At 50.9% G+C, this 24,845-nt stretch overlaps 1 protein-coding gene across 4 annotated transcripts in view; it reads left to right on the plus strand.

The window, feature by feature from the left end:
* Dpp6 (dipeptidyl peptidase like 6) overlaps positions 1-24,845 on the plus strand; it is an 877,415-nt gene that overhangs the window by 851,394 nt on the left and 1,176 nt on the right. For all 4 annotated transcript variants that reach the window (XM_032907169.1, XM_032907171.1, XM_032907168.1 and 1 more), the window contains exons 18-26: positions 9,700-9,798; positions 13,390-13,459; positions 14,972-15,166; positions 16,111-16,165; positions 19,579-19,690; positions 21,168-21,226; positions 21,821-21,893; positions 21,989-22,062; positions 24,209-24,845. The exon at positions 24,209-24,845 is cut by the window's right edge and continues 1,176 nt beyond it. In XM_032907169.1, the coding sequence (XP_032763060.1) occupies positions 9,700-9,798; positions 13,390-13,459; positions 14,972-15,166; positions 16,111-16,165; positions 19,579-19,690; positions 21,168-21,226; positions 21,821-21,893; positions 21,989-22,062; positions 24,209-24,355 (884 nt within the window). In that variant the 3' untranslated portion in view covers positions 24,356-24,845. The remainder of the gene's footprint in view (positions 1-9,699; positions 9,799-13,389; positions 13,460-14,971; positions 15,167-16,110; positions 16,166-19,578; positions 19,691-21,167; positions 21,227-21,820; positions 21,894-21,988; positions 22,063-24,208) is intronic.

The following is a 24,845-nucleotide window of genomic DNA, read 5'->3' on the forward strand; positions in this document are numbered from 1 at the left end:
CTGCTTGTATTAAGTATTTGCTGACATTTACGAGTTCGTGGATAACTCCCTGATACTCTTTGAAGCACTCTCCCTTCTCACAGTCTGATGTTCTGCTGCGACCTGAGCGAAATAAGTGCCGTGGCTGCAGAGCCTCGCCACGCCCCCTGCCTGGCTGAGCCGCACACTGCACTGGTTACCTGAGACACCAGCCACTTCCACCTGTGTGTGGCATCATCTGTGTCTACTTCCCCTTAGAGTCCACCTTAGTGACCTCACCTAAACACTGATCCTCTCTGCAATTAAGGCCACCTTACAGGTACCAAGAGTTAGGCTTCAACCCACCCACGTAAGACAACACAACACCTCTGTGCAGCCCAGTTCCTAGGCTGTTGGATGCTCCTGGACATGAAAAGCACCCTACAGAGTCCAGGACAGAGAGCTTGTGGGCTGAGTGTGTGTGGTGTCACCGGTCTGTGCCAGCTGCACTGGCTAGAACCCTGTCAGGGGATGCTCTGGCATTCTGTAACTCACGACCATCTCTAACTCCATTTTCAGGGGATTCGACGCCCTCTTCTGGCCTCCATGGGCACTGCACACATGTGGTGTACAGGCATACATGCAGACAGAACCCTCATACACATAAAAGAAAAATAAATAAATCTTTCTTCTTAAAACAAGTTTAAATCCAACCTGGGCTGTATTACAAGACCCTGTCTTTTAAAAAATGCAAACTGGTGGATGACAAGCACTATCTGTGTCTTGTCACAGGGTCCTCTTTCCTCCCTCCATGAGGGCAATGAGACAGGCAGGGTCTGCTCCATTTCACTGAGGAACTTGAGGAGGAGTTTGCAAAGAATCCTGCCAGCTAAGAAGTCATTTCTCCTGGAAGCTGCCTGTTCAGGGGCAAATAGCTTCAATGGGAGAAGGAAGGAAGGAAAGGAGAACCAGAGGGCAGGGAGAAGGGAGGGGAGACTCAGGGACAGCCCCTAGCAAGCCACAGCAAACACGCCTGGGAACTCACGGCTCCGTGTAAAGTTTACATGTCTGAATGCAGTCTGTCGAATGCATCAGTCTCAGGCACACAAAATGCAAATGGCTTACCAATAATTGTCTGAGTGGTAGCCCAGAGCCCTGGCCCCACGTGCCAGCCTGCCATCCACTCTATCAGATTCGCCTGCAAGGGAAAATTGAGCCATGGGCCCCATCAAGTTTCAGAGCCAGCGCTGTGTGTAGTCTCCAGGTATCTGTGGGAGAGTGACTTTCTCCTAGCATGTGGAACTTGTACTGTGGCTGCTGGCTGCTACAGCAAGCCATAGCCCAGCGTAACAGCACTTGAAAGGATAACCTTGAAAGTAATGCCCTGTGCTTGTCTCTTGTCTGTCAACCTAGTAACTCCTGGGTAAGGCCACACATACCTACTAGCCCTGGTCCCCTGGGCCAGGTCATAGCATCTTGTCCATGCCATGGTCACAGTCTCTTGGCAGTCTTTGTGCTGAGTGAACGATCTGCAGCACACCATGGATGTATGCCTCAGACAGGCAGAAAAGCCCAGCCTTAGGGCTAGGTAGGGCTCAGATCAGTCACTTCCTTCCCCAAACTCCCAGAACACAGAACAAAAGAAGTGGAAGGTGAGGACCCGTGGGTGAGGATGTCCTCTGACCTCCACACATGAACTATGGTATGCACATCCCATGCTTATAGATGAATGTATGGAGAGAGAAAAGGACAGTCGTGAAAAATAATTATGATTAATAATAATAATAATAATAATAATAATAATAGCAGCTCCAGGAGCAGTGTAAGGATGTGCATGAAGCAGACTAGCACACAGGCGACCTCACCAGCCTGGGGTCTATACAGTGAGGACCTACAGAAGCCCACAGAGAGCCACTTAGCAGCTGGATGCTCTGCTTACCCTCCAGATCATCTAGCTGGTGTCCTGTGGTCAGGCCCCGCAGCCAGCAGCTTTGCAGCATGTGTCATGGACCATGTCCACCTGCGTGCATTCCTGGACTTTTCAGCAACAGTTAGGAGAATGGAGGCATGAACCTAGGTGAATTTCCCCAGTGCCCTAGGGGCAGGCTGCATTTCCGGTCAAATCAGTGTGACTCCTCAGAGTACTTTTCCTTTACAGGCCAAGAAAGTGTCCCCAACCCAAAACTCTAAAATCCAAATACTCCAAGATCGAGGGCTTGTTGAATCTGAACATGTTGGCATGTGATCGGCTGCAGTCACAGTATGGGGCCACTGGTAATACATCTGAAGTTGCCTTCAGGCCAAGTGGTTACCACGTCCACGAAACAAAAAGGAATCTAGTGTTCAGACTTGCGTCTCATGCCCAGAAATACTTTGGCCCTAAAATATAAAAGAACAAAAAATCTGATGCTTCCTTGTACCTGCCCCACACTCCAGTGGTCTAGTTCCATAGCTGCTGTCTGCTTAGCGGACGGGACCCAGGACCTCAGACCCTCATCACTGAGGAAAAGAGTAGCCTGGGAGAGACCTTTGGCAATTTCTCTGCACGCCGTCAGCTGAGGGAAGTTGAGTCCTTGGCTCCTGCACCTTCTACTGCTAGGCCAGGGTGTACAAAGCCCACTGGACTCCTTCCCTGTTGAGGGTTCACCTCTGAGTTGCCCAGAGCTTCTTTGAGGAAAGTCGCAGTCCAGGGCATTCAGAAGGGCAGAGTACAGACCATCAGGAGCAAGGACAGGTGGGTGTAAGCAAACTGCAGGGTGCCTTCCCTTGAGCAGCCTGTGTGTCAGGAGCACAGTAAGGGGGCAGGCCCATCAGGAGGGCTATGATTGGATGACAGTGGGGCTTATCAATCTGTTTTAACCCAGCCCTGTTAGGAAAATTGGAATTATTGTTACAGAGAGCTTGGTCCTCCCCAGCCCAGCCTCCCTGAGGATACTTGACTCTTCCCCCTTTAGAAAATCCTATCTCCAAACAGAGCCTGTGGTGTCCTCACAGATGTGATGCTGAATAATTTAAAAGCTGCTTCCTTAAGAGTGTCATTATTGTGAGCACCAAAGGCCATTCATGTGTCCGCCACCATGTGGAGATGGAGAGAACAGCAGCCAAGCCACATCTGTCTGCCCCTGGTTCTAGTGTTCACATAGATGGCGGCACAAGACTATGGGCCCACGTAGGAAAGAGCTGGGATTACACTGTTCACACACCATGTCACATCTTCTGAGAGAAGATGAATGGGCTGAGGACATCACATGAGCCATGCGTGTGGACACCCCCTCCTGCCTACCCATCCTGAAAGCCAGGTCAGGAGCCCCGTTAGGCTTCCCAGCTTCACGACTCCATCCCACAAAGACATCTTTCCTCCTTCCCCACATTTGATGCAGTCTATTTGGGGTTTGGTTGGTTGATTGGGGGGACATTCGTTGTTGTATTTGTTTGTTGCACATGCTTTTAAAAAATGTCCTACTCCCCCAGCCTTGCCAATTGTTTTTTTATAAAGGCTAGACCCATCCCGGCTGACATCTGGCAGTTGTCTCACTGTCCCTCTGAGCATACTGAGGCCATACCCACCTTCCCTACCCAGTATCGAGTACCACCCACTAGGCACAAACCACTCAAGAATGTGGAATACAGTTTTAAAGTGTCTCTGTCAGGACCTACGGTCACTTGTCAGACTCCCCTCCAAGGAGACTTCTGGGCAATAGGAATAGGAAGGCCATATGGTAAAGAGGGCCCAAGGTCACTGCTAGTAAGGGGAGAGAGGGCAGGGAGGAGAGGAGGGGGTTTAAGAGCCACCTTGTGTGCTGGGGACCTTCTCAGTCCTGCTTGCCTATCATGCACAGAACTCTGAGTTTGGTCCTATCACCAGCATGGCATTATACTAGAAAGCCCAGCACACAGGGGGGTAGAGGCAGGAAGATCAAAAGTTCAAGGCTATTTTCAAATTTATAGCAAGTTGAGGCTAGCCTGAGTTACTCGGGACCCCGTCTCTAAACAATGAAACAGAACCACCTTGCCCCTAAAGTCCATGCTGACCATGGAAGAGGGCCGTGCAGATTTTCTGTAGCCCTTGGCCCTCAGAAACCTGGCCCCAGCAGAGCAGGGTGATGGCCTGCAGTAGGTCTCCTTTGGCACAGAAGTGATCAGCCAAGTGGACACTCGTCTGCCATGGCACCTGTCCCGAGACAGTGCCAGACACTTCCAGGCTGTGGTTACAGGATGAAGTCTGCTCTCGGGAAGTTGAGCCAGGTCTCAGTTGAGACAGCCTGTCCAGTCACAGCCATGGAGAACTCTGATAGCAGGACATGTGTACAATGCACAAACACAGAGGCGGGCATCCCCTCTGTCTCCTGGTGCCTGATTTAGCCCAGCTCTTACAGCACACAGAGCAAGTTTGTATCTAATAGCTACAGTTTTCAAAGATCTAAGGAGCGATTTGGTGGCCAGGAGAAAAAAGGCAGCCAGGGGTGATGGTGCACTCCTTTAATCCCAGGCCTGGAGTCAAGGACAGAGGCAGGTGGATCTCTATGAGTTTAGGCCAGTGTGGTCTACATAGTGAGTTCCAGGCCAGGCAAGACTACTTGCCTAGAGACATCCCATTTAGATGTAAACTGATTTGTTAGATCAGTGATTCTCAACCTTCTCAATGCTATAACCCTTTAATACAGTTTCTCATGTTGTGGTGACCCCCAACCATAACATTTTCATTGCTACTTCATAACTGTAATTTTCCACTGTTATGAATTGTAGTGTACATATCTGATATACAAGATATCTGATACATGGCTCCTGTGAAGGGCCATTTGACCCACAGGTTGAGAACCACTGTGTTATGGTTCCCTCATATGTTTGAGTTGTTTTCTGAGAGCTTTTCCTGAAGAGAGAGTTGCATGGGGCTGGGGTGTGCCTCAGTGGGAGAACTTTGCCCAGCCTGCACACAGCCCTGGGTTCCAACCTAGGCACCAAACACAAAACCTGGGCCAACAATATTTTCACTGGGACACTCATGCCGTGATCCTATGGAATCTGAGTTCACTCCTACTCTCATCTCTTCCAATGGATTTAAAACGCTTCTTCTTTAGCAGTCAAATCTTTGCATCCTTCCTTTTACCGTGTAAACTAATGCTGGCATTTGCCCCGCCCCCTCCCAGCCCAGCACACTCTATGCCAAGGTCCTACAGGCATGAAATCAGCTGAAGCGTTTCACAGTCTCTGTGTCTATAAGGTCACACTGAACTGTCACATGCTCACAGAAAGCAGCAGAACACACCACATACTGCCACCACCATTCGGTAGAACAGGGGTGATCTCCTCCAGCAGTGCAGCTGTGGTGTATGAATGAGCACCCCTTCCTAATCCCTGAGCGGTGAGAGGGTGTGCACATTCTCCTGCTTCTGTGTTAACTGGGCCCTCTAGGTTTTGAGGGTATCCTAAAACATTGGAATAGACAGATGAGAAGAGCTATAATAACTCCACTGCTTATTTTTATTTTGTTGTCTGTCTGTGTGTATGCGTGTGTGTGCATGCATGCATTTATTCTGCATATGAATCCGCACCTCACTTGGACGCTTGGTGCCTTCAGAGGCCAGAAGGGGGCACTGGAGCACTGGCTCCGCTGGAGTAGGAGTTATACCTGTGAGGCCTGTGTGGGTGCTGAGAATCCTCTGGAAGAGCAGCCACTGCTCTTAACCTCTGAGCCACCTCTCCAGCTCCCTCTATTTTTTTTTTAACTCCTTCCAGGTTATACACCAAAACAATGGCAGTTGTTATCTAAGGATAACAATCAGAGGTGTATTTATTTCAAGCTTAGTCAGGCCCATTGGCTGTTTTGTTGGCCAAAGGGCCAGACACCTTCTATGTTGGCAGGGAGTCCTTGCCCATCACCATGAATTGTCTAGGTCAACCCAGACTCGGTGGCTCCAAGTCCTCAGTGTGGAGCCCACGGCTGGCAAGGGGGCCAAGAAGAGATAAGGCACTCAGAAGTCTGTTATCCTGTGTGTGAAGCCTTGATGGGAAATGGTGTGGGAACAAACACGCTGGCCAGAGACCTCCAAATCAACTCCACAAAACCTTCTGTTGGCTGTGAAAAGTCTTCTGAACCACAGAGGTGCACATGGCAACCTTCTGGGAAGGGGAAACGGCCAGCTTTGTGTGAGGTCTTAGCATAGGATCTTAGCTAGACAAATTGGCACATAACATACACCAAATGGAGAATCAGCCAGGTGATGGTGCTCACACCCTCAGGGATGCCTACAGAGAGAGTCAGGAGAGACCTCACTTCCTGCAAACACCTCTCAGGGGGCATGGAGCACCAGCAGCTGGCCAGTGTGCCAAACACAGTATCACCCTCCATGAACATGGTACCCCTAGTTGTTAGACACACACAGCCCTCATCATGACGTCCAGCATGCTGCTGGAGTCTGGAGATAAGACCACTCATCTGACCCTGCCTTCTAGATGCTCAGTGTCTAGCCAGAGAATCAAGGAGAGGAGATATGGCCCAAAGAACAATCACCCTGCTCCACAAACTGTCAAGCTGGATGTAACAAGGAAAAAGGACTCAGAGTAAAGAGAGGTCTGAGATGTCTCTATACTTCTGGGTCTGTGAGTTAACCGAGGGATGTAGCCCCACAGTTGATGGATGGTCTCTGCCACAAAGAGCAAGCACAAGGAAGAATAATGCATGGGAAAGCAATAAAAAAAAAAGCCAGTGGGGGAGAAAACGGTACTGCCTGACCATCGGATGCCCACACAGCACAGAGCTACTAGAGAACAGTGTGTAGCCTGGAGAGTCAAACGTCCACAGGAAAGAAACCGAACCTAAGGGCCAGGAAGCCCTTTCCCCTCTAGGTCAGTTGCTTATGGTTTCCACTGCAATTTGACCATAATTTCCAATGACTCGGCAGAGCCGGCGATTGCGCCAAGCCCCAGGGCCACGTGGGAACAGCCTGCAGGCCACACAGCCAGGGGAGTGGCTTCCTGAGTCGGCATTTGTCTCTGTGGGCTCTCTGTGTCCAGATCTGATAACAGCTAATTCCACCAAATATTAGAGGGGCTCACATTTAATTAAGGAGTGGACATGTGTGTGCTGCAGCCTGGAGGTCCCTGCTGCCCCGAAGTCAAAAGCAGAGTCCTCAGGGAACGTACCGATCTTTTCTTATATCTCCTCTGAGCTCCTGCCCTCTTTGAATGCAATTAGGGGAACAAATAAACTAGCTTAACTCAACTCCCCCGTGAGACCGCCAGTTCTCTGCTGATAAACCCGGTTGTGTGGGCAATCATTAAATGAGAAATCTAATATTTAACTAAATTTAATAGTCTGTTGCTTTGGTGCTCTTCTGCAGAAGGTGGGATTTCAATAGAGAGGAGCAAGCTATTCAAAGGCAGCCTGAATAGTCGCTGAGCGATTAGAAGTTGCTACGCCCCACACAAGGCCAGACTGACAGGGCTAGATGTGGGTGATGGGCATTTAGCTAGCTCTGCACTCGCTCTAGGAAAGCCTGGCTGGGTGGACAACCACGCATATTTGTGATTCCCAGTTTGATCCGCTCCCTCCAGAATAGCGTGTAGGATTGCAGAGCAGCATTTAGAGCCAGCTCATGTGAATTACATTCAAGGAGAGTTGAGCCAATTGCAAGAGGCTCCGGGCACCGACCCACTCACACAGAGGAAGTTCCATAGGGCCCTGGTGGCACAAGCTGAGTGAGGTCGATGCACTCCTCTTCGCTGACTGCGCTGATACCCCTGAGCTCCCGCGTTTGCAGCCATGTCACCTCCAATCCCTGAACACAGCCAGGTCCCTTCCCCACGCTGCACTTAGAACAATCCCACACTCAGGCAGCATGCTAACCATGGAAGGCTCCTCCCTGGTTGTCTTAGCTGGAACTGTGATGAAATGCCAGGACCAAAAGCAACTTGGGGAGGAGAGGGTTTATTTCATCTTATTATAGCTCATCTAGGTTAGCCCAGGCAGGAATCTGCAGGGAAAGACTGAGGCAGAGGCCAGGGGCCAGGGAGTGCTTACTGGCTTGCTCCTCACGCAGTACTCAGCCTACTTTCTACAGAACCCAGTACCACCAGCCAAGGGATGGCACCACCCACAAGGAGTTGGGCCCTCCCATAGCAATGATCGATCACGAAAATGCACTACGGACCTACAAAAGGCCAGTTTTATAAAGGCATTCTCTCAATTGAGGTTCCCACGTGATGCTAGCTTGTATCAAGTTGCCCTAAACCCAGACAGCACAAGGGTTATATGGGACCTCCATGAGCTGAAGCTTTGAGATGACATCTGAAGTTAGGATTCTTACACTAAGCTTGGATCTGGGACTATCAGTGAACCAAGTCAGAATCCCAGCATTCACTGAACGTTAGCTTCCATGTGCAATTAGTCTTTCAAGTGCCAAAGACTCTACGATCAATTTGTTGGATATTTGTTTTCCATTGTATTGTTGAAGTCACACATGGGACAGGGAATGGTTAACAGCCACTCCTCGGTTTTCTCAAACACCTCACAGAGCACTGGATTCCTGAAACCCCTGGAGTGCCTCTCAGTGCTGATCCATTTGTGACTGTCTTGGGAGGATAGAAAAAGGACACACAGGGAACCAGGGGATGGAGGAGCTTCAGGCAGGAGCCAGGTTGGCTAATGTCTAAGTGAAAGCCGGAGCTGGATGACCATGTGTAACCATGGCAACTAAGTTGGTAGCTTGCCAATCATTTTCAGCTGCTTATCAGCACATCACAGGCACAGGATCTCCCCCACCCCACCCTTCCAGAAGTATACCATCCCCGCTCCCACAGATGGTGGAGATCCTGGAGTCACACAATGCTGCGTTACCCACAGCAGCCGTGGGTTAACCTCTGATGCCTTCAAGAAACATGACTGTGTGATGGTTTTGTTTTCAAGGGCTCATGAAAGACCCTAGCATTCTTCATAGCACCATGACTTTAAAACATTTTCCAATCCTAGCCTTCCAGGGAATTGGACAAGCTAAAGGCAGAGTCCCTTGAAAACAGTTCCCTTTTCCAACCCTATATGAAACCTTAAAGAAAGAAAAGGAAGTCCTGTGTATTTATTATTTATGAGACGATGAAATGGGGTCACACAGCCATTTCAGCAGGTGAGCAAAATGGGCTTCCTCCCTTCCAGCAACCAATTTCTGAGGTGGTATTTGTGTATCGTAACCTGAAAACGAAGAACCATGCAGAGAAACCACAACGCAGTCACCCTAATCACCTGCATGAGGGAGGGTAGGCCCTTGAAATGCCAAAAGTTGCTCTTGGGACATTGCTATCTGTGACCATGGTCACCAACTCCAATCTCTAAAGACCAGATAACTTATAGGTTAAAGTAAGAAATCTGGGGATGGTGGTGAGGCCACAGTCTGGTGTCCTCTCTGCTGATGTTGACTGGTCATTGTGGCTCCCCCCCCCCCAGATAAGTGGTATTGCTTTTCTTGAACCCAACAGACTTATAATGGATCACACCAGCGCCACACTGAAAACAGACGTGTATGGCAAAGGAGGTGGACAGATGGGGCATAGAGATCTCTGACCGGCCCATGTTCCTGATTTGATATTAGGGCCCCAGGTCTTGAATGAGCTGTTGATATCTCCTCTTATCGATCTGTACAGCAGCAAGCGACCCACAGAGCTGCTTCTGTGAAGCAGTGTAGGAGGCCTGTGAGGACCCCCAAGCCCATCTAGACCCCAGAATCCAACGTGTTCTTTCCCCATTTCTAGGAATGTTTGACTTGGAAGCAAATGAACAAGTGCAGAAGGCCATCAACGATCGGCAGATGCCTAAAATTGAATACCGGAAAATTGAAGTGGAAGATTACAGTAAGTTCTGCTTTTCTGCCCTTTGAAAGGTCAACCGTGGAGGCTCCAGCTCTACCCAGTGCCTCCCTACCTGGTAACCACCCTACCTCAGCTCGCTATGCCCAACCTCAAGATGATCCGGTGACAGCAAAAAACAGAGTTCATGATTCCTTTCCTGTAGAGGGCAGGACAGAATCTTTCTTCTGATCACCATGTATGGGAGAACACCTCTGTCCTCTGTATTGTGCTGTCTTCCATGCCCAGTATCCTACCTCTGTGCTTGCTGTGGGCTGATGGGAAGTGTCCTTGTAACTGGAGAAATGCATCCTGAGGGTGCACTGTCCGAGGCTCCCTGACACTAACCTCCTGCCTCTCTTCTTTCACACTCCAGCCACTGCCTCAGTTCAGGATGGCTGCCTCTGCACTAGACCGAGATCCAGCCTGTTTGCTGGAACGGGCTTGCAGCAGCTAGGAAGTTACCAAAACCTCATGTGCAACCCAGTTCAATGTGGCTGACCCTGGCATCGTAGCTGCCCACTGTCCTTAACCTTAGAGAAAGACCAGTGTCCAGGAAGCCTCATCTCCTTTCTTCTCCTGTCTAGGTTCTCTAGCAAATGGGCCCAGCATTGCTTAGTTCTTAGACCCCCAGAGCTCAGAGGTACCTAACATCCTGCATTCAAGAGGGCTTGACATCATTTCTGCAGTCATGGGCAGGCTTCAATTCCAGGGAGGACTCTGTCTGATCCATAGTCACTGGAAAAGCTCTGACTCCAGAGGCAAGGGTGGCCAGGCTTAGGGAAAGCAGACAAGACTCACTGGAGGGGCTGTATGCCTTGTGAGTGCCTTCTAGAGCCATCTCCAAGATTCCTGCATCTGCTGTGGCTTGTAGGTAGTCTGGGCACTGGACTGTTGGCATGTATATATACCCTTCTGCTCTGCAGCCTAGAGATGATGCAGCCACCTGCAGGCCGTACACTTCCAAGACCAGGAAGCAGGACCCCCCAAGTGGCACAGTGGGACCACACAGTAGGACCACACAGTGAACATAGTGGGACAATTCATTTACAACAGAAAGCAAATGGTGTGGGTGTTCAGAGAACAGAGAATGAGCCAAGTTGTGTAGGAAGGGTGCCTGCATGGAATCATGGGTTATAAACTGTCCCTTCTGTGGGCCTTGGGGTGACTTAGACATCAGAGCACCATCCAGAACACAGCTTAGGCAAGAATGGGCATGTTTTAGGGAGGCCACTGCGGACTCCCCTCTCACAGGACCTAAGTGAGACAGGACGCAACAGCAACTCACCAACACATACGATCCACCCCCAGACACTCTCCAAAGCACCCCAGGTCCCTATCAAATTATGTGCGATCGCACTATGTCCACATATGCTTGTGTTGTCCCTGATGGCCAGGAGGGAGCTCCATCCACCTCTGGAGTCAGTCACATGTGGAAACAGGCTGGGCTGTGAGTTCACCTCCCTCCAACCCACCCCAGATCAGAGGCCTCCTCTTGTCACTGCTCTGAGAAGGGAACAAGGGAAGAAATGAAGGAGGCTCTCGGGAGAGAGAAGAGTTTTAAAAATTGTTGCCTGAGAACGTCACAGTCTACTCTGACCAAGAACTGCATTTATGCTCTGAATATTGTCTCCAACATGCCACGGTGCCCTGCTGAAACATGTCCTTGCTCTAGGCTTTTGCAGCCGGGTGCCAGGGTGACTCACCTCCCTGTGAGGGCTCCTGTTCTTTGCAGCTCCCCAAACCCCCAACTCCTCATTACTCTGCCTACTGCTGTCACCCCATCTCCTTCACCTTCCTTAGGAAAGCCACAAAGGGCCCACAGGACATCACTAACACCCAGCCCTGCTCCCAGGCCTCCCCAGCACTGTAACAGGAGAGGGAACCAGGGAAGGCCACCATATCCACCAAGGCAGGACGCTGGGAAGCCAGCCTTTGGAGCAAATGTTGACCCCTTCTGGAGACCCATTGACAGTTTTGATTTTTATTTGTGCTGCTAGACAAGGCTTCTGAGAAAGTAGGTGGTGGTCAGAACAGCTCTCTCAGTGCATTCTTTAGACTTGCAGCAGCTTCCCAAGGTCCACCCTGCAGTGTAACCACATCATGCATTGTAGATATCTCTGTGATACCCTGCAATGCCTGCCTCTCTGCCAGTCCCTGGGCCACAGATTCAATTTGCAAGCCATTAGCAGTCAGGCTGGGTCAATAATGAAAGGTTGTTTCAGAGCCAGCTGCCAGGGCTGGGGTGAGTCTTCAGAGGGTTGGGGGGACTGGGGTGAGTCTTCAGAAGGCTGGGGGGACTGGGGTGAGTCTTCAGAGGGCTGGGGGGACTGGGGTGAGTCTTCAGAGGGCTGCCAGGGCTGGGGTGAGTCTTCAGAGGGCTGGGGGGACTGGGGTGAGTCTTCAGAGGGCTGGGGGGACTGGGGTGAGTCTTCAGAGGGCTGCCAGGGCTGGGGTGAGTCTTCAGAGGGCTGGGGGGACTGGGGTGAGTCTTCAGAGAGCTTCCAGGGCTGGGGTGAGTCTTCAGAGGGCTGGGGGGACTGGGGTGAGTCTTCAGAGGGCTGCCAGGGCTGGGGTGAGTCTTCAGAGGGCTGGGGGGACTGGGGTGAGTCTTCAGAGGGCTGGGGGGACTGGGGTGAGTCTTCAGAGGGCTGGGGGGACTGGGGTGAGTCTTCAGAGGGCTGGGGGGACTGGGGTGAGTCTTCAGAGGGCTGGGGGGACTGGGGTGAGTCTTCAGAGGGCTGGGGGGACTGGGGTGAGTCTACAGTCACTGCACTAGAAAGCCACTAATTCCCATTTAATTGCCAGGCCTCTGGTAATCTGGCGTGCAGTTACTCTCAATAAACACATTCCCGCGGCAGCAGGAAGGCTTGCTGTAGAGATGGGATGAACAAAGGAAGGGCTGTGGGGTAATTTCCTGAGGTTTGATTCTTACCATCCCTGCCCATCCATCTCATGACACCAATGACCAAACCTCAGTGGCCATAGGAGCACAGCTATCCCGACTCCTCCCCTAGGGTTCTGTCCTTGAGGGTCTAGCAGGTCAGTTGAGTATGCTCTCACCTGAGCATATCACCCACTTGGGTTGTGGAGCTGGCTCGGCAATTAAAAGCACTGACTGCTCTCCCAGAGGATCCAGGTTCAATTACCAACACCCACAGGGAAGTTCACAGCTGTAAGTTTCCTCTGAATGCCCTTTTCTGGCCTCTGTAGGCACCAGGCATCTATGCAAGTGAAACAGCCATACACATAAGATGAAAGGTAAACCTATCCACCCCAGTACATGGTGAGGCCGGCCTTTAGTGGCTTTCTATGTAGAATTCTGCCATCAGCAGGTACCTATGGGACCTGAGGAGATCCACACTCTTCTTGTGTAAGGTGAAGTTTGAGCTCCAGTCCAGAGACAGCCACAAAGCCGGTGACATGCCCAAAGGCCCACAAGAAGTTATTGTATACGCTCCCTCTGTATTGTATAGTTATTGTATACGTTCCCTCCCACAGGGCATCCACAGAAATGAAGAAACAGAACCAGGGTACACACTAGTCAGTCTCCTGCCCCAGCTGCCCCTGACCCGCCTGTATTTTCCCTTTCCCCAGGCTTGCCAATGCAAATCTTGAAGCCGGCCACCTTCACTGACACAGCCCACTACCCCTTATTGCTCGTGGTGTAAGTATGACTGTCTCGCTCTCTTCTTCCCTTCCTTCCTTTTCTTCCTTCCTTCCTTTTCTTTTCTCTCCCTCCCCCTCTCTTTTTCTCTTCCTTTCTCCTTCCCTCTTTCTATCCCTTCCCTCCTCTCTCTCTCTCCTCTCTCTCTGTCTCTCTCTTCTCTCTCTCTCCTCTCTCTCTTCTCTCTCTCTCCTCTCTCTCTTCTCTCTCTCTCTGTCTTCTCTCTCTCTCTCTCTCTCTCTCTCTCTTCTCTCTCTCTCTCTCTCTCTCTCTCTCTCTCTCTCTCTCTCTCTCTCTCTCTCTCTCTCCCGTGTGCCTTCTTGAGACTCATCAGTACAAGAAGAGGGAACTTCTTCTTTCTTAGGGGGAGAAGTAGGGTAGATGGTGTTGTCTGTTTAGTTCTTAAGACAGATTGGCTTCTCAGCAAAGGACAGGCTTTCCCTGTAGTTGCTGAAGACCCCTAGAGGTAGCAGCCCAGTGGGGGCCCCAGATACCCGTGGTGTGTTTTTATCATTGTAGAGAGATTGTGAGAGCATTTCTGGCCTTAACACGTATATAAAATCATGGCCCCATAAGATCGTATCATCTAGTGACATCTTCATATAGCTCAGTTTGATATTTACACACCAGCGTGGCCCAAAGGTGCAGTTCTCCGAACACACCCTCGCCCTTAACTGATACATAATAGTGACACAAGAGTGCCTCTCCCCCACCCCCACACACCTGTCTGTCCTGAATCTGTCCACAGCATGGGCTGCTTCCCATGGTGTAAATTCCCACTGGAAGGGCTTCGAAGCCACAGCATGGTGTCCTTAGAGGAGAAGGAAAGAGCCAAGTCCAGTGCCCCTCCCCCACAGTGAGAGCTCCCGGAGAAAGTGGGAAGTCACTGGGCCAGCCTGGGTGTTGTTTCTTCCAACTCAACCATAAAGAAACTTTCTAAACCAAGGAGCAGCTGGAGGAATCCCACATCTTGGGCACTCAGGTGACAGGCATGAGAGTGGGAGCAGATCAAACCCCAAGCAGGCAGGAAGAGCTTCACCATGTTGGAAATGCTCACCAAAGTTCAGGGGACATAGCTAAAGTGCTTGATACACCAATCAAGGACCTGAGTTCCATCCCCAGAAATTATATTTTTAAAATGTAAGGTATGGTGACATGCCGCATAATCCCAGGCCTCAGCAAGAGAGCAGGATTGTCCCTGGACCTCTCAGCTAGGCCAGCCTAGCCCACATGCTTGAGTTCCTGGCCAGTGAAAGACCCCAAGAGCACAACACAAGTCATGTAGTGCCCGAGGAATAACACCAGACTTGGCCTCTGGCCTACATGCATGTGGTGCCATAGGATTTGCTGAGGGGTGTGAGCAGCTCACCCACCCTAGACAGCAGAACCAGAGGCTCAGGAGCAAACACAGGGCACCAGGGGAAGAGAAAGACACAGCTGCCCGTGAGAAAGCTCCTCGGATGCGCTGTTTGCCAGCCACCATGCCGCACACTGAGAACCTACCTCTTCTAGGGATGGTACCCCAGGGAGTCAGAGCGTGTCAGAGAGGTTTGAAGTGACCTGGGAGACAGTGTTGGTGAGCAGCCATGGAGCAGTGGTGGTCAAGTGCGACGGCCGAGGCAGCGGCTTTCAGGGAACCAAGCTCTTACATGAAGTACGGAGGCGTCTAGGCTTCCTGGAGGAGAAGGACCAGATGGAAGCTGTGAGGTGAGCAGCCATGCTGGCTGGGCAGGGGTGGGGCAGGGAAGGTGGAGAGGATGCTGTCTCTCAGCCGGGGGGGCTGCACCCGGGGCAGGCTGGCTGCTGCTGCTGTCCACACATATCTCGTGCTTGCACTCACAAAGCCCTGTTCCCTTCCCTGTCTTCTGCTCTTACCTCATCCCATCTGACAGTGAGGCCCACTGACTCCTCCCTGTCATGGAGAAGCCAGGGAAAGCATCCCAAGTTCTTTGGACGGAACCCATGAGCATGTAGTCCCTGGAGCCCCTTCCTCGGAGCTCAGGGATAAAAAGATAAGGGTCGTTTTTGTCTCATTCTCTAAAAGCAAGGAGTGAGCTCTCCAGCTGAGCAAAGACAACAGCAAACATGTTCTAGAAAAACATCAATGATGTCACTTCTCAACCCAGGAGCTCAGAGGGCAAGAGCCCAGCAATAGTTCTAAGGCTTGGCACCATCAGATCTAAGGGCAGACTTTCTGTGTGGAAGGAGAAGGTTGACACCAGCCCACCTCAGTAAATCCCGGAAGCTCTCTACTCTGAATGTCCTCTGCTTGCTCATATACCCTTGGAGCCCATGTGATGGGTGTGAAGTCCCCTGCATAAGGACAGTCACATAACCCAGCACCATATTGCAGAAGAGAAGATGGCAGGGAATGCAAGGGACGAGTCAAAAGGACTCTGGTGCTTCCGGTGTGTCAGCTATCGCCTGGAAGTTTCTCCAGCAGCCTCACGAGGGTGCTATACATTCAGAGTGTAAATACAGTGAGCACCACATAAATAAAATCAATAAGCAACTGCATATAGAACCCCAAGATCCTTCCTAATTTGAAGAAGTTCTTCACGCATGCTAGCGATGATCAATATAGCTCTGTAGACCACGGGCTACAGAGGAGGCTCACAGAAGCTCTCTTCCTTTCTCCCCTCTCCCTGCAGAACCATGCTGAAGGAGCAGTACATTGACAAGACTCGGGTAGCTGTGTTTGGGAAGGTGAGTCGTGCTGTCTCCAGCCTGGGCTTATGAGTCCCGGAGCACAGAGCCATGTAAGCCTCCTTGTGAGCCTTTGAGATCACCTGTGGCCTTGGGGGAGGGAGAGAAAAGAGGAAGGGTTAGTGACTGTGGCTTTGTGGGGAGAGCTTATCTTCTGTCTTCGTCGCATAGCCTGAAAGGAGGAAATAGGCCAGGTTCTTGTCAGAGAGTTCCACTGAACTCCTCACTAATTCCCTGTGGAGCCTGGCAAGCTCTGATGGATACTCCGGGAGAGGAAGGTACAGGACCCAGGGTGTGGAGCTCTGTCCGTGTACAGCCACACTAATCCTCATGTTTTCTCTGATGGAAGGAAGGCTGTGGGTTCCCCACGGCTGAAGCACAGCCGTTTCCAACCCGGCAGTTCATCATGTGACTTGGGCTGGCCTCTATGGGCTGTCATGGAGGCCCAATGATTGGAATCAGGTCTCCAAGGGCCACTTGTGTGGCCTAGTAGGCCACCCTCCCCTCTTCATACAACCTAGACTGGAAACCCCTCCTGCACCTCCTGGCCCCTCCCCCTGGCCCCCAGCACAGCCCCTTCAGGGGAACCCAGCAGTCAGCATCAGAATACATACCACAGACTAGGGAGCATTGTATACTGGGGCCTGACAGCATTGCATGGGAGACTCCAGAAACAAGCCCAACAGAGCCCACCACTACTGAATTACTTTGTTCCTGGCTTTCACCAAACAAAACTACCTGACAAAAAGCAGCTTGAGGGAGAAATGATTTCTGTTGGTTTCTATGTTGGGGAAGCCATGGCAGCCATGGTAGTGAGAGCTAGAGTTATATGTCTGGAGTAAGGGTCAGGAAGAAGAGAAAATAGAGAGACTGAGGCCAGAAGGTTGGCTGTGGCTTTGCATCTAAACTGTGCTAGGACCCCAGGATCCCTTCTTCTTTAAAGAAGGTACTCATGGCCAAAAGGTTCCATGGTATCCCAGAAGAGTATTACTAGTTGGGGGCTGATGCTCAAAACATGAGCTTTCGAGTCATTTTATCTGAACCTGCAGAAGTGAGGCCACCGAGAGAGGCTCCAGTGGACTCTTCTTGGCTCAGAGATAGAACAGAGCCTGGAGATTGCCCCAAGGCTTGTTCTAGACACTCATGCCTGTGTGGAGCCCAGAGCCAGCTGAATCACTGATAAACTTATTTGAGGGTCAATACCCACCACACACTGACCCCCCAACACCCTGGTGGTAGAAGTGGGGGAGTCAGGACCTGTGTCTTCATTAAGCTTCACTCTGTCCAAACACACACTAGTGTCCAGCTTGAAGGTGAGCTAGCCTGGCCTTCTTCCTCTGCCTCAGACAGTCCTGCTCACTGGGACCATGTCACTGTCTCTGGCCACAGGGTCATCTAGATGTCAGTGGGCTTTACCAGAGTGTAGCCCACTGAGTACACAGGCAGCCAAGTATGTCATGTGGAGAGGCACCATGTACCTACCGATGCCATCCATCCCCCACCCCACCCCATCCCCGGCCTTGAATCTATCCTTTCCGGCTCTGTTGAGTGAGGCCACACTTCACTGAGTAACCTGGGTCTGCTGGGGTTTGTTTTGCTTTGTTCAAGCATGTCTTAAACAGAGGCTTTGTGAGCCTCCAACTCGGGTTCTCACTTCCCTTCTGTCCCATGGGCCATCAACTTTTTATTACTATTATTGCACGGTATGGTCCCGGGTGCCATCGATCCTTTCAGTACTTCAGCTTTCTGTGGCCTTTCCTTTTGTTTCCTCATGAGTCTTCCTGCCACTTAGCTATATGTATCCCTTCCTTCCACAATGAGAGGGCTCAGGGCCAGAGACCCCTGTGCAGAAGTAGCTGTTCCCCATGGACAAGAGAACATCTGTGACTTGTATCCTGCCAGCACTGGCCAGAAGGGCTTACAGGAACATGCAGAGTCTATTGACAAACAATGCTACTTCCTGGAAAGTAATGTTCTGGGTGTGGTGGTGCACATCTCTAACCCTGTCCTTGGGACTCTTACAAAGCAGGAAGAAGAGTTCAGGGCAGCCTGTGCTGTCTACAGAAGTAGGAGGAGAATGGTGAAGAGGAGGAGGGAGGAGAGAAGGAGAGAAAGAAAGAAGGAGGGAAAGAAAGAAGGAGAAAAGAAAACTGAAAAACTTTCATTATTATTTTAAAATATTGACAAGATTCTCCTGCCCTGCTTTAAAAGAAAAAAAACACTACCACAGCACAGTATAACAAAATGGACACACTATCAAACTAATGGGGAGATTGGCATGATGTGGATGTTACCCAGGCTTCATCAATTGTGAGGTGCTCCAAACTCCATGTTGCCAATGTCAGCACACCCAGGTTTGAACACATGCACACACATGCACATGTATTCATATAGCTATATATGTGTACTTACTCTCACACATACATGTTTATTCAACATCGACATTTACACACTCATACACATATGTGCTCACATGTTCACATAAGTACACAAGCTTGCAATATACATACATACCTATGCAACTGTATTCTCAACTGTATACCCATACATACATGCACACATGCACACTTGCATACATGTTCTTACATTTCTTTGCTTATAAGGTCGCATATATACACAAGCTCACAAATGTTCACCCTCTCTCTCTCTCTCTCTCTCTCTCTCACACACACACACACACACACACACACACACACACACACACACACACACACACACACACACACTCACTCACTCATACACCCACACAGACAGTCATGTAAACCTTTTGTAACCTCCACTGTTCCCTGGTTCTGTCTGCCCATTTGTGCTCAGGCAGGTGTCACATCCATCCTTTCCCCTTGACTCTTCTCGGCAGGCTTAACACTGCAGGAGCCACACAGTGATGGGCACAGCTTCAGCTGGGAGAACAAGCTGGGGTTCCCACCCAGCAATCAGGCCACATGGGTGCCAAGGCTCACTCTGCCTGCAGGACACACACAAGGTTCACGAAGCCCCGAGTGACACTGTTTCTCCAGCCCACCAGGAGGCCCCGTTCACCTTCTGTTACATCACAGAGACAGGCACTGGCTGTAAATGAGGAAGCAAGGACAGTGGGCTGTCAGCTGGACTGCAGTGCTGGACACCAGCCTTCCTTAGTCACCACCCTAGGCAGGGGTTATGTCTCTGTCATTAGCACATTAACCTGGATCCCTGGGCACTGGGTCCTGAGAGGAGAGACCGTGTCACACAGGAAGCTGTTTAGTGTCTCTTTTACTGCCCAAAGAGGATGTTTAAAGTTCAATGTTTTTAAAAAAACTGCATGAACACACGTGTTAGGGGCTGGCCTTCCTGTCCTGGGGCCGCTTTCCTGCTGACTTGGGGAGGGTAACCCCCACTCCATGCCACTTTTCCTTCCTTCTTGTGTCTCCTAGGATTATGGTGGGTACCTGAGTACTTACATCCTCCCAGCCAAGGGAGAAAACCAAGGCCAGACTTTCACCTGCGGCTCTGCGCTGTCTCCGATAACAGACTTCAAACTCTATGGTAAATGGCCTTGATAAGGCCCAGGGCTGAGCTCGCAGCCTGGCTCCATCATCACTGTGCCCAACAGCAAGCACCCCCTGCCAGTGCGTGCTGACCCCCTGGGGCAGGAGGGAAGTCTCTATTCAGTATGCAGAGTGGAGCTTCCCAGGAGCAGGACCAGAGCTGGGGGATAGGTTGTCAGGATGACGTTGCTGTGTGGTCCGACCACCTAGGGTAAGAGGGAGCCATCTGCCCAGGCAGACATGGCCCCAGACTACACTGTTAGAGTCCTGGGCCATGAGCTGTCCCCCTCTCTGGACATCCGTCCGTCCCTTTGGCAGTGTGTGGCTTGACAAGCAATACTGGACAAAAAGGCCTAAGTGGCTCTGAGAATACATATCCTGTTCAGGGCTCCAGGGCACCAGGCTGGGAACCCCAAGGGACCCCATATTAAGTGGTGCCAAGAACCTGGATCCTTCTTGTCTCAGGTCTACTGGAGTACTGTGGGAGGTGATCTCCTCTTTGTGTACCTCCTGTGGATCATAGGCCCTTTCTTGGAACCTGTAGGCCTCATGAATCAGGCCAGAGTTGGGTAGGGCACTGGCCCAGCAGCCACCGAGGTTCATGAACCAGAGGCTGACAGCTTTAGTGCAAATTTCATTGGCTTTTCCATAAGAACATTCCTGCTTCAATTCCTGATAACCTTCTCGTGAGAATATATGTGTTATGTGTTGGGTTGTTCAAACTCAATGAGACTTTCTTAATTTCTTAATCATGCTACTCCAAATCTGCTTGATTCAAATATGGGTGAATTGAACCACACCCACGCTTTTTTCAGTGCTGAATATAGGACTCAGGGCTTCCTGCATGCTAGGCAAACACTCTCTCTGCCTAGCTCTCCAGCCCACCCGGGGCTTGATGAACCACGACTGGGAGGTCCCTTTCATTGCCCTCCTAACTCACAAAACACTGACACCCTGTGACACTGAGATGAGCTCTTCCTTTATCCCTGGTTGTCCTGGCAGAACAATGCTGTGGGGGCTCCCTCCTCCTCTGTCACCTGGCACACATCAAGTTATGTGCAGAACCAAGACCTGATGACTTAGAGAAACCCACCAGAAATGACACATTTTAAGCATCACACACACACACACACATGCACGCACTGTTTTGACTCCTATGCCATGACCCAGAAGATTTATCTTTTAACACCCAGAATTTAAGCCCAGAATGGTGGTGCATAGATTTAAACCCTAGTACTCTGGAGGCAGAAACAGGTGGATTCTGGTGACTTCTGGCTTGCACATCCAGTTTCCCAACCTACTAAAACTGCAGTAATGAGACCTGGTCTCAAGACAAAACAAAACAAAAGGCTAACATTTGCCATGGCAGTGGCAGGGAGAAGGCCCCGTACTGCAACCTTAGTCCTTCCACTTGGGTTCTGCCCCAATGGAGCCCTGGAGACCAGAGATGACCCCTTCCCTCTGTCTCTGTCCAGCCTCAGCATTTTCTGAGAGGTACCTTGGCCTCCATGGACTCGACAACAGAGCGTATGAGGTATGTTTGCACACCTGCTATGTGGTAAGGCAGGGAACCAGTGACGCTGGTCAATCTGCTTCACCCCACCCTTCCTCCCGCCCACCTCCAGCCACTCCCCCTTCCAAGGTTGCTCCTCTCCACCATCAAAACCTTGGGATCACCTTCCCACTGCCTTGAACTGGATTAATATGGTCTGCTCTTCTGCCCTCCGGCTTTGATGGGTGGGGCGAGAGATGAGAAAACCTGTGGAACCTCAGGATGTTGGGGCTCCCAATCCCCACATCGAGGACTCAGGGTAAACTGTGATCTGTGCTTCTTACTGCAGCCCAGCCACCATGTTTCAAGCTATGAACAGGCAAAAGGCTAGCGTCCTGTGGTCAGGCAGGACTCTGCATGGATAGAGGGACAAGCTTGTTCAGTGTCGCAGGATGACAGGATGGCCCTCCAAGGCCACCTGCGCTTGTCTCCTTTCCCCTTCTGCTGGCTTACCATGCTGGAGTCTATGTTTCCCCTTTTCTCTGGGAGGTCTGGTATTTCCCTCCACTTCCCACTCCCCACCTGCTCCCTGACCCATCCCTCAGCTAACCCTGTCCCCCTGTCCCACACGTGCAGATGACCAAGCTAGCACACAGAGTGTCAGCACTGGAGGACCAGCAGTTCCTGATCATCCATGCCACGGCTGACGGTGAGGACAGAGTCCCCCACCCCCTCCCCTGTGCTGAAGATCACCTGGTGGTGCTGTGAGCTTGGGCCAACGTTTGCTTCTGTTTTCTTCTACAGAAAAAATCCATTTCCAGCACACAGCAGAGCTCATCACGCAGCTAATCAAGGGAAAGGCCAATTACAGCTTACAGGTACGAAATGCTGCCTGTTAGGTTCAACACTTAAAGCAAGGAGGCCCTTGTTGGGGGCTGGAGAGATGGTTCAGTGGTTAAGAGTACTGACTGCTCTTCCAGAGGTCCTGAGTTCAATTCCCAGCAACCACATGGTGGCTCACAGCCATCTGTAATGAGATCTGATGCCCTCTTCTGGTGTGTCTGAAGACAGCGACAGTGTACTCATATACATAAAATAAATATTTAAAAAAAAAAATATATTGGGTTGGGGATTTTGTTTAGTGGTACAATGTTTGCCTAGGGAGACCAAGGCCCTGAGTTGGGTCCCCCGCTCCCGAAAAAAAAAAAAAAAAAAAAAAAAAAAAAAGGAAGGTCCTTGTCGTCAGTACAGGGCTGAGTGGGGTCCACAGCAGATCACCTAAGTCCCCTTCATCTGACAGCAACTCAGCTCTCTATACAAGTCACCACCATTCATTCCACTCCAGCCTCTTCTAAGTAGTGAGAAAGGCCAGGCCAGCATATGCACTCCCCAGCAGTGTAATGTAGGTGTAGGCCCGAGGTGCAGCATGGGTGACCCCTGTGAGTGCGACCCAAGCACCCCTTCCACTATGGCTGCAGTAGAACTATCTGTCTCAAAGAGCAAACCCAGGCAGACTTCACTGTATCCATTCCTGCCTCCTCCCAAGGATGCACAGGGATGGTACAGGAAACTGTTCTCCTGTCCTTCTTGCCCTCCGGTTCCTTTGATAAGACAGCTACAACCTCTTCGTCTTTGAAAATGCAGAGGCAAACCCCACACTGTCTCCCTCAGACAGTGTCTGTCTGGTTAGAGCACCCTGCCTGTGCATTCAGCATCTACTGCTCTGTGGCAGCCTTGTATGTGGGTTGAATCAGGAAGAGGCCTTGGCCTGAGGGTTGTTGAATGGTGTGGAGGACTTGGTTACATTATATTCCAGGCTTCGATGCACTCATGATTTGTTGAGTACACTCTACACACATAATGGCACTTGTGCCTAGAAAGGGACTCGCCTGGGGCCATGCAAGGCAACGCAGCAGATGCCCTCTCAGGGACTCAGGAGTTTGCGGTCATGGCAAGCTGCCTCACTGCCTTCTGTACATCTTGTGAGCTAAACATACACATTCCAGGCATCTTAAAGAAAAGATGATGTTACCCTCAAAGGCATGAGAAGAATACAGGATTCAGAATGAGACTGGGCTCAGAGAAAAAGCAAGATTCCAAGTCAGGCTTGGCTTCTATGCTCATGCATTCAGGATTAGCACAGCGCTAACCCAGAGGCTAGGCTATGTCATTGCACTGGCCATGTGCAAAAGGACCGGTCTGCATGGTGTATCTGTAGTATTCAGTTCTCACAAAACATTCCGAACCAGACTTCATTCAGTTGTCCTTCCCACATTACCTGGGCCCAAGACACAGCCCAGTGAGTGTACACCAAGTCAGCATGTGCGGGGCCAGGAAGGAGGTGACCTGGGGCTCATTCCCATTCTCAGAGAACCACTTTAGCCAGAAGTCTGTTTTTTCTCTGTCTGTCTTCTGTTTGTGTCTATCTGTCTCTCTATCTCTTTGTGTGTTTCTGTCTCTGTCTCTGTCTGTGTGTCTCTCTCAGTCTTTCTGCCTCTGTCTCCCTGTCCTTGGCCTTTGTCTTTGTCGGTCTTTGTCTGTGTGTGTCTGTGTATGTTTGTCAATCTCTCTCTCTCTCTCTCCCCCTTCCTTCCTCCCTCCCCTCCTCCCTCTATGTGTGTGTGTGTGTGTGTGTGTGTGTGTGTGTGTGCGTGCGTGTGTGTGTGTGTGTGTGTGTGTGTGTGTGTGTGTGTGTGTGTGTGTCCCTGTAGCTCTCGAATGTTATCCTCAGGTTGTAAATTAGGATAAGTAGCTCTGGCCAGAGAGTCTGCTTAATGAGTTTTCTCACCCAATCCTTACTATACCCACTGCCCTTGGTGAGGGGAAGAAAGGTGCCAAGGGAGGAGCTCTTTGGGAGACCGATCAGGTTCTATGACCTGCTAAGGCTGCAAAGGTCACTGCAGCTAGACTTCAGAGTGTGGGCCCTGGCTTTTTCTACACTGCATATCCTCCATGCCTCCAGCAAACTAGTCTCTTAAGGAGAGCAAAGCATGGGTGAGAAACTGCTCTCTTCTCTCTTTGCAGATATACCCAGATGAAAGTCACTACTTTCACAGCGTGGCGCTCAAACAGCACCTGTACAGGTCCATCATCGGCTTCTTTGTGGAATGTTTCAGGATCCAGGACAAGCTACCTACAGCCACAGCGAAAGAGGACGAGGAGGAGGACTAACCACGCTTGAGACCTAAACACAGACATGGCTCTTTCTACAACAATATGCAACTGAGGAATCCCCCACCACCACCCTCCCTCCAAGGGCAGTAGGAGTGGAGGTGCCGGCATTCCATAGCATGTGTCTCCATACCGAAGGCCATTTGGTGGTGGGCGCCAAGCTCCAGGTGGAAATGGGTCACCACACAGCCTGGAACAACCCCGTCTCAGCAGCATGGCCTATTCCTGGCCCCCAGTGACTGGCACATCCCATGTCCCTCCCCCAAGGGACAAAGTGAAGGACAGATGACAGTGAGGGCACACTTTGAGACCCAGAAAACCGGCCCTTATGTTCAAGCTTTCTCTCTGTAGCCTTGAAACCCACTTCTGCATTCACACACTGCATTCCTGTTCCCGCCTGTGAGTCCTGTCTGGCTTCCTGTCTGACAGAGCTGTGCCGTGGGAACCGGACCGCATGGTTGTCTCTGCAGTGCCTGGCCCCTCTCTGTTG

This window comes from Rattus rattus, chromosome 6 (assembly GCF_011064425.1).
Source record: "Rattus rattus isolate New Zealand chromosome 6, Rrattus_CSIRO_v1, whole genome shotgun sequence".
In the NCBI taxonomy this organism is placed as follows: Eukaryota; Metazoa; Chordata; class Mammalia; order Rodentia; family Muridae; genus Rattus; species Rattus rattus.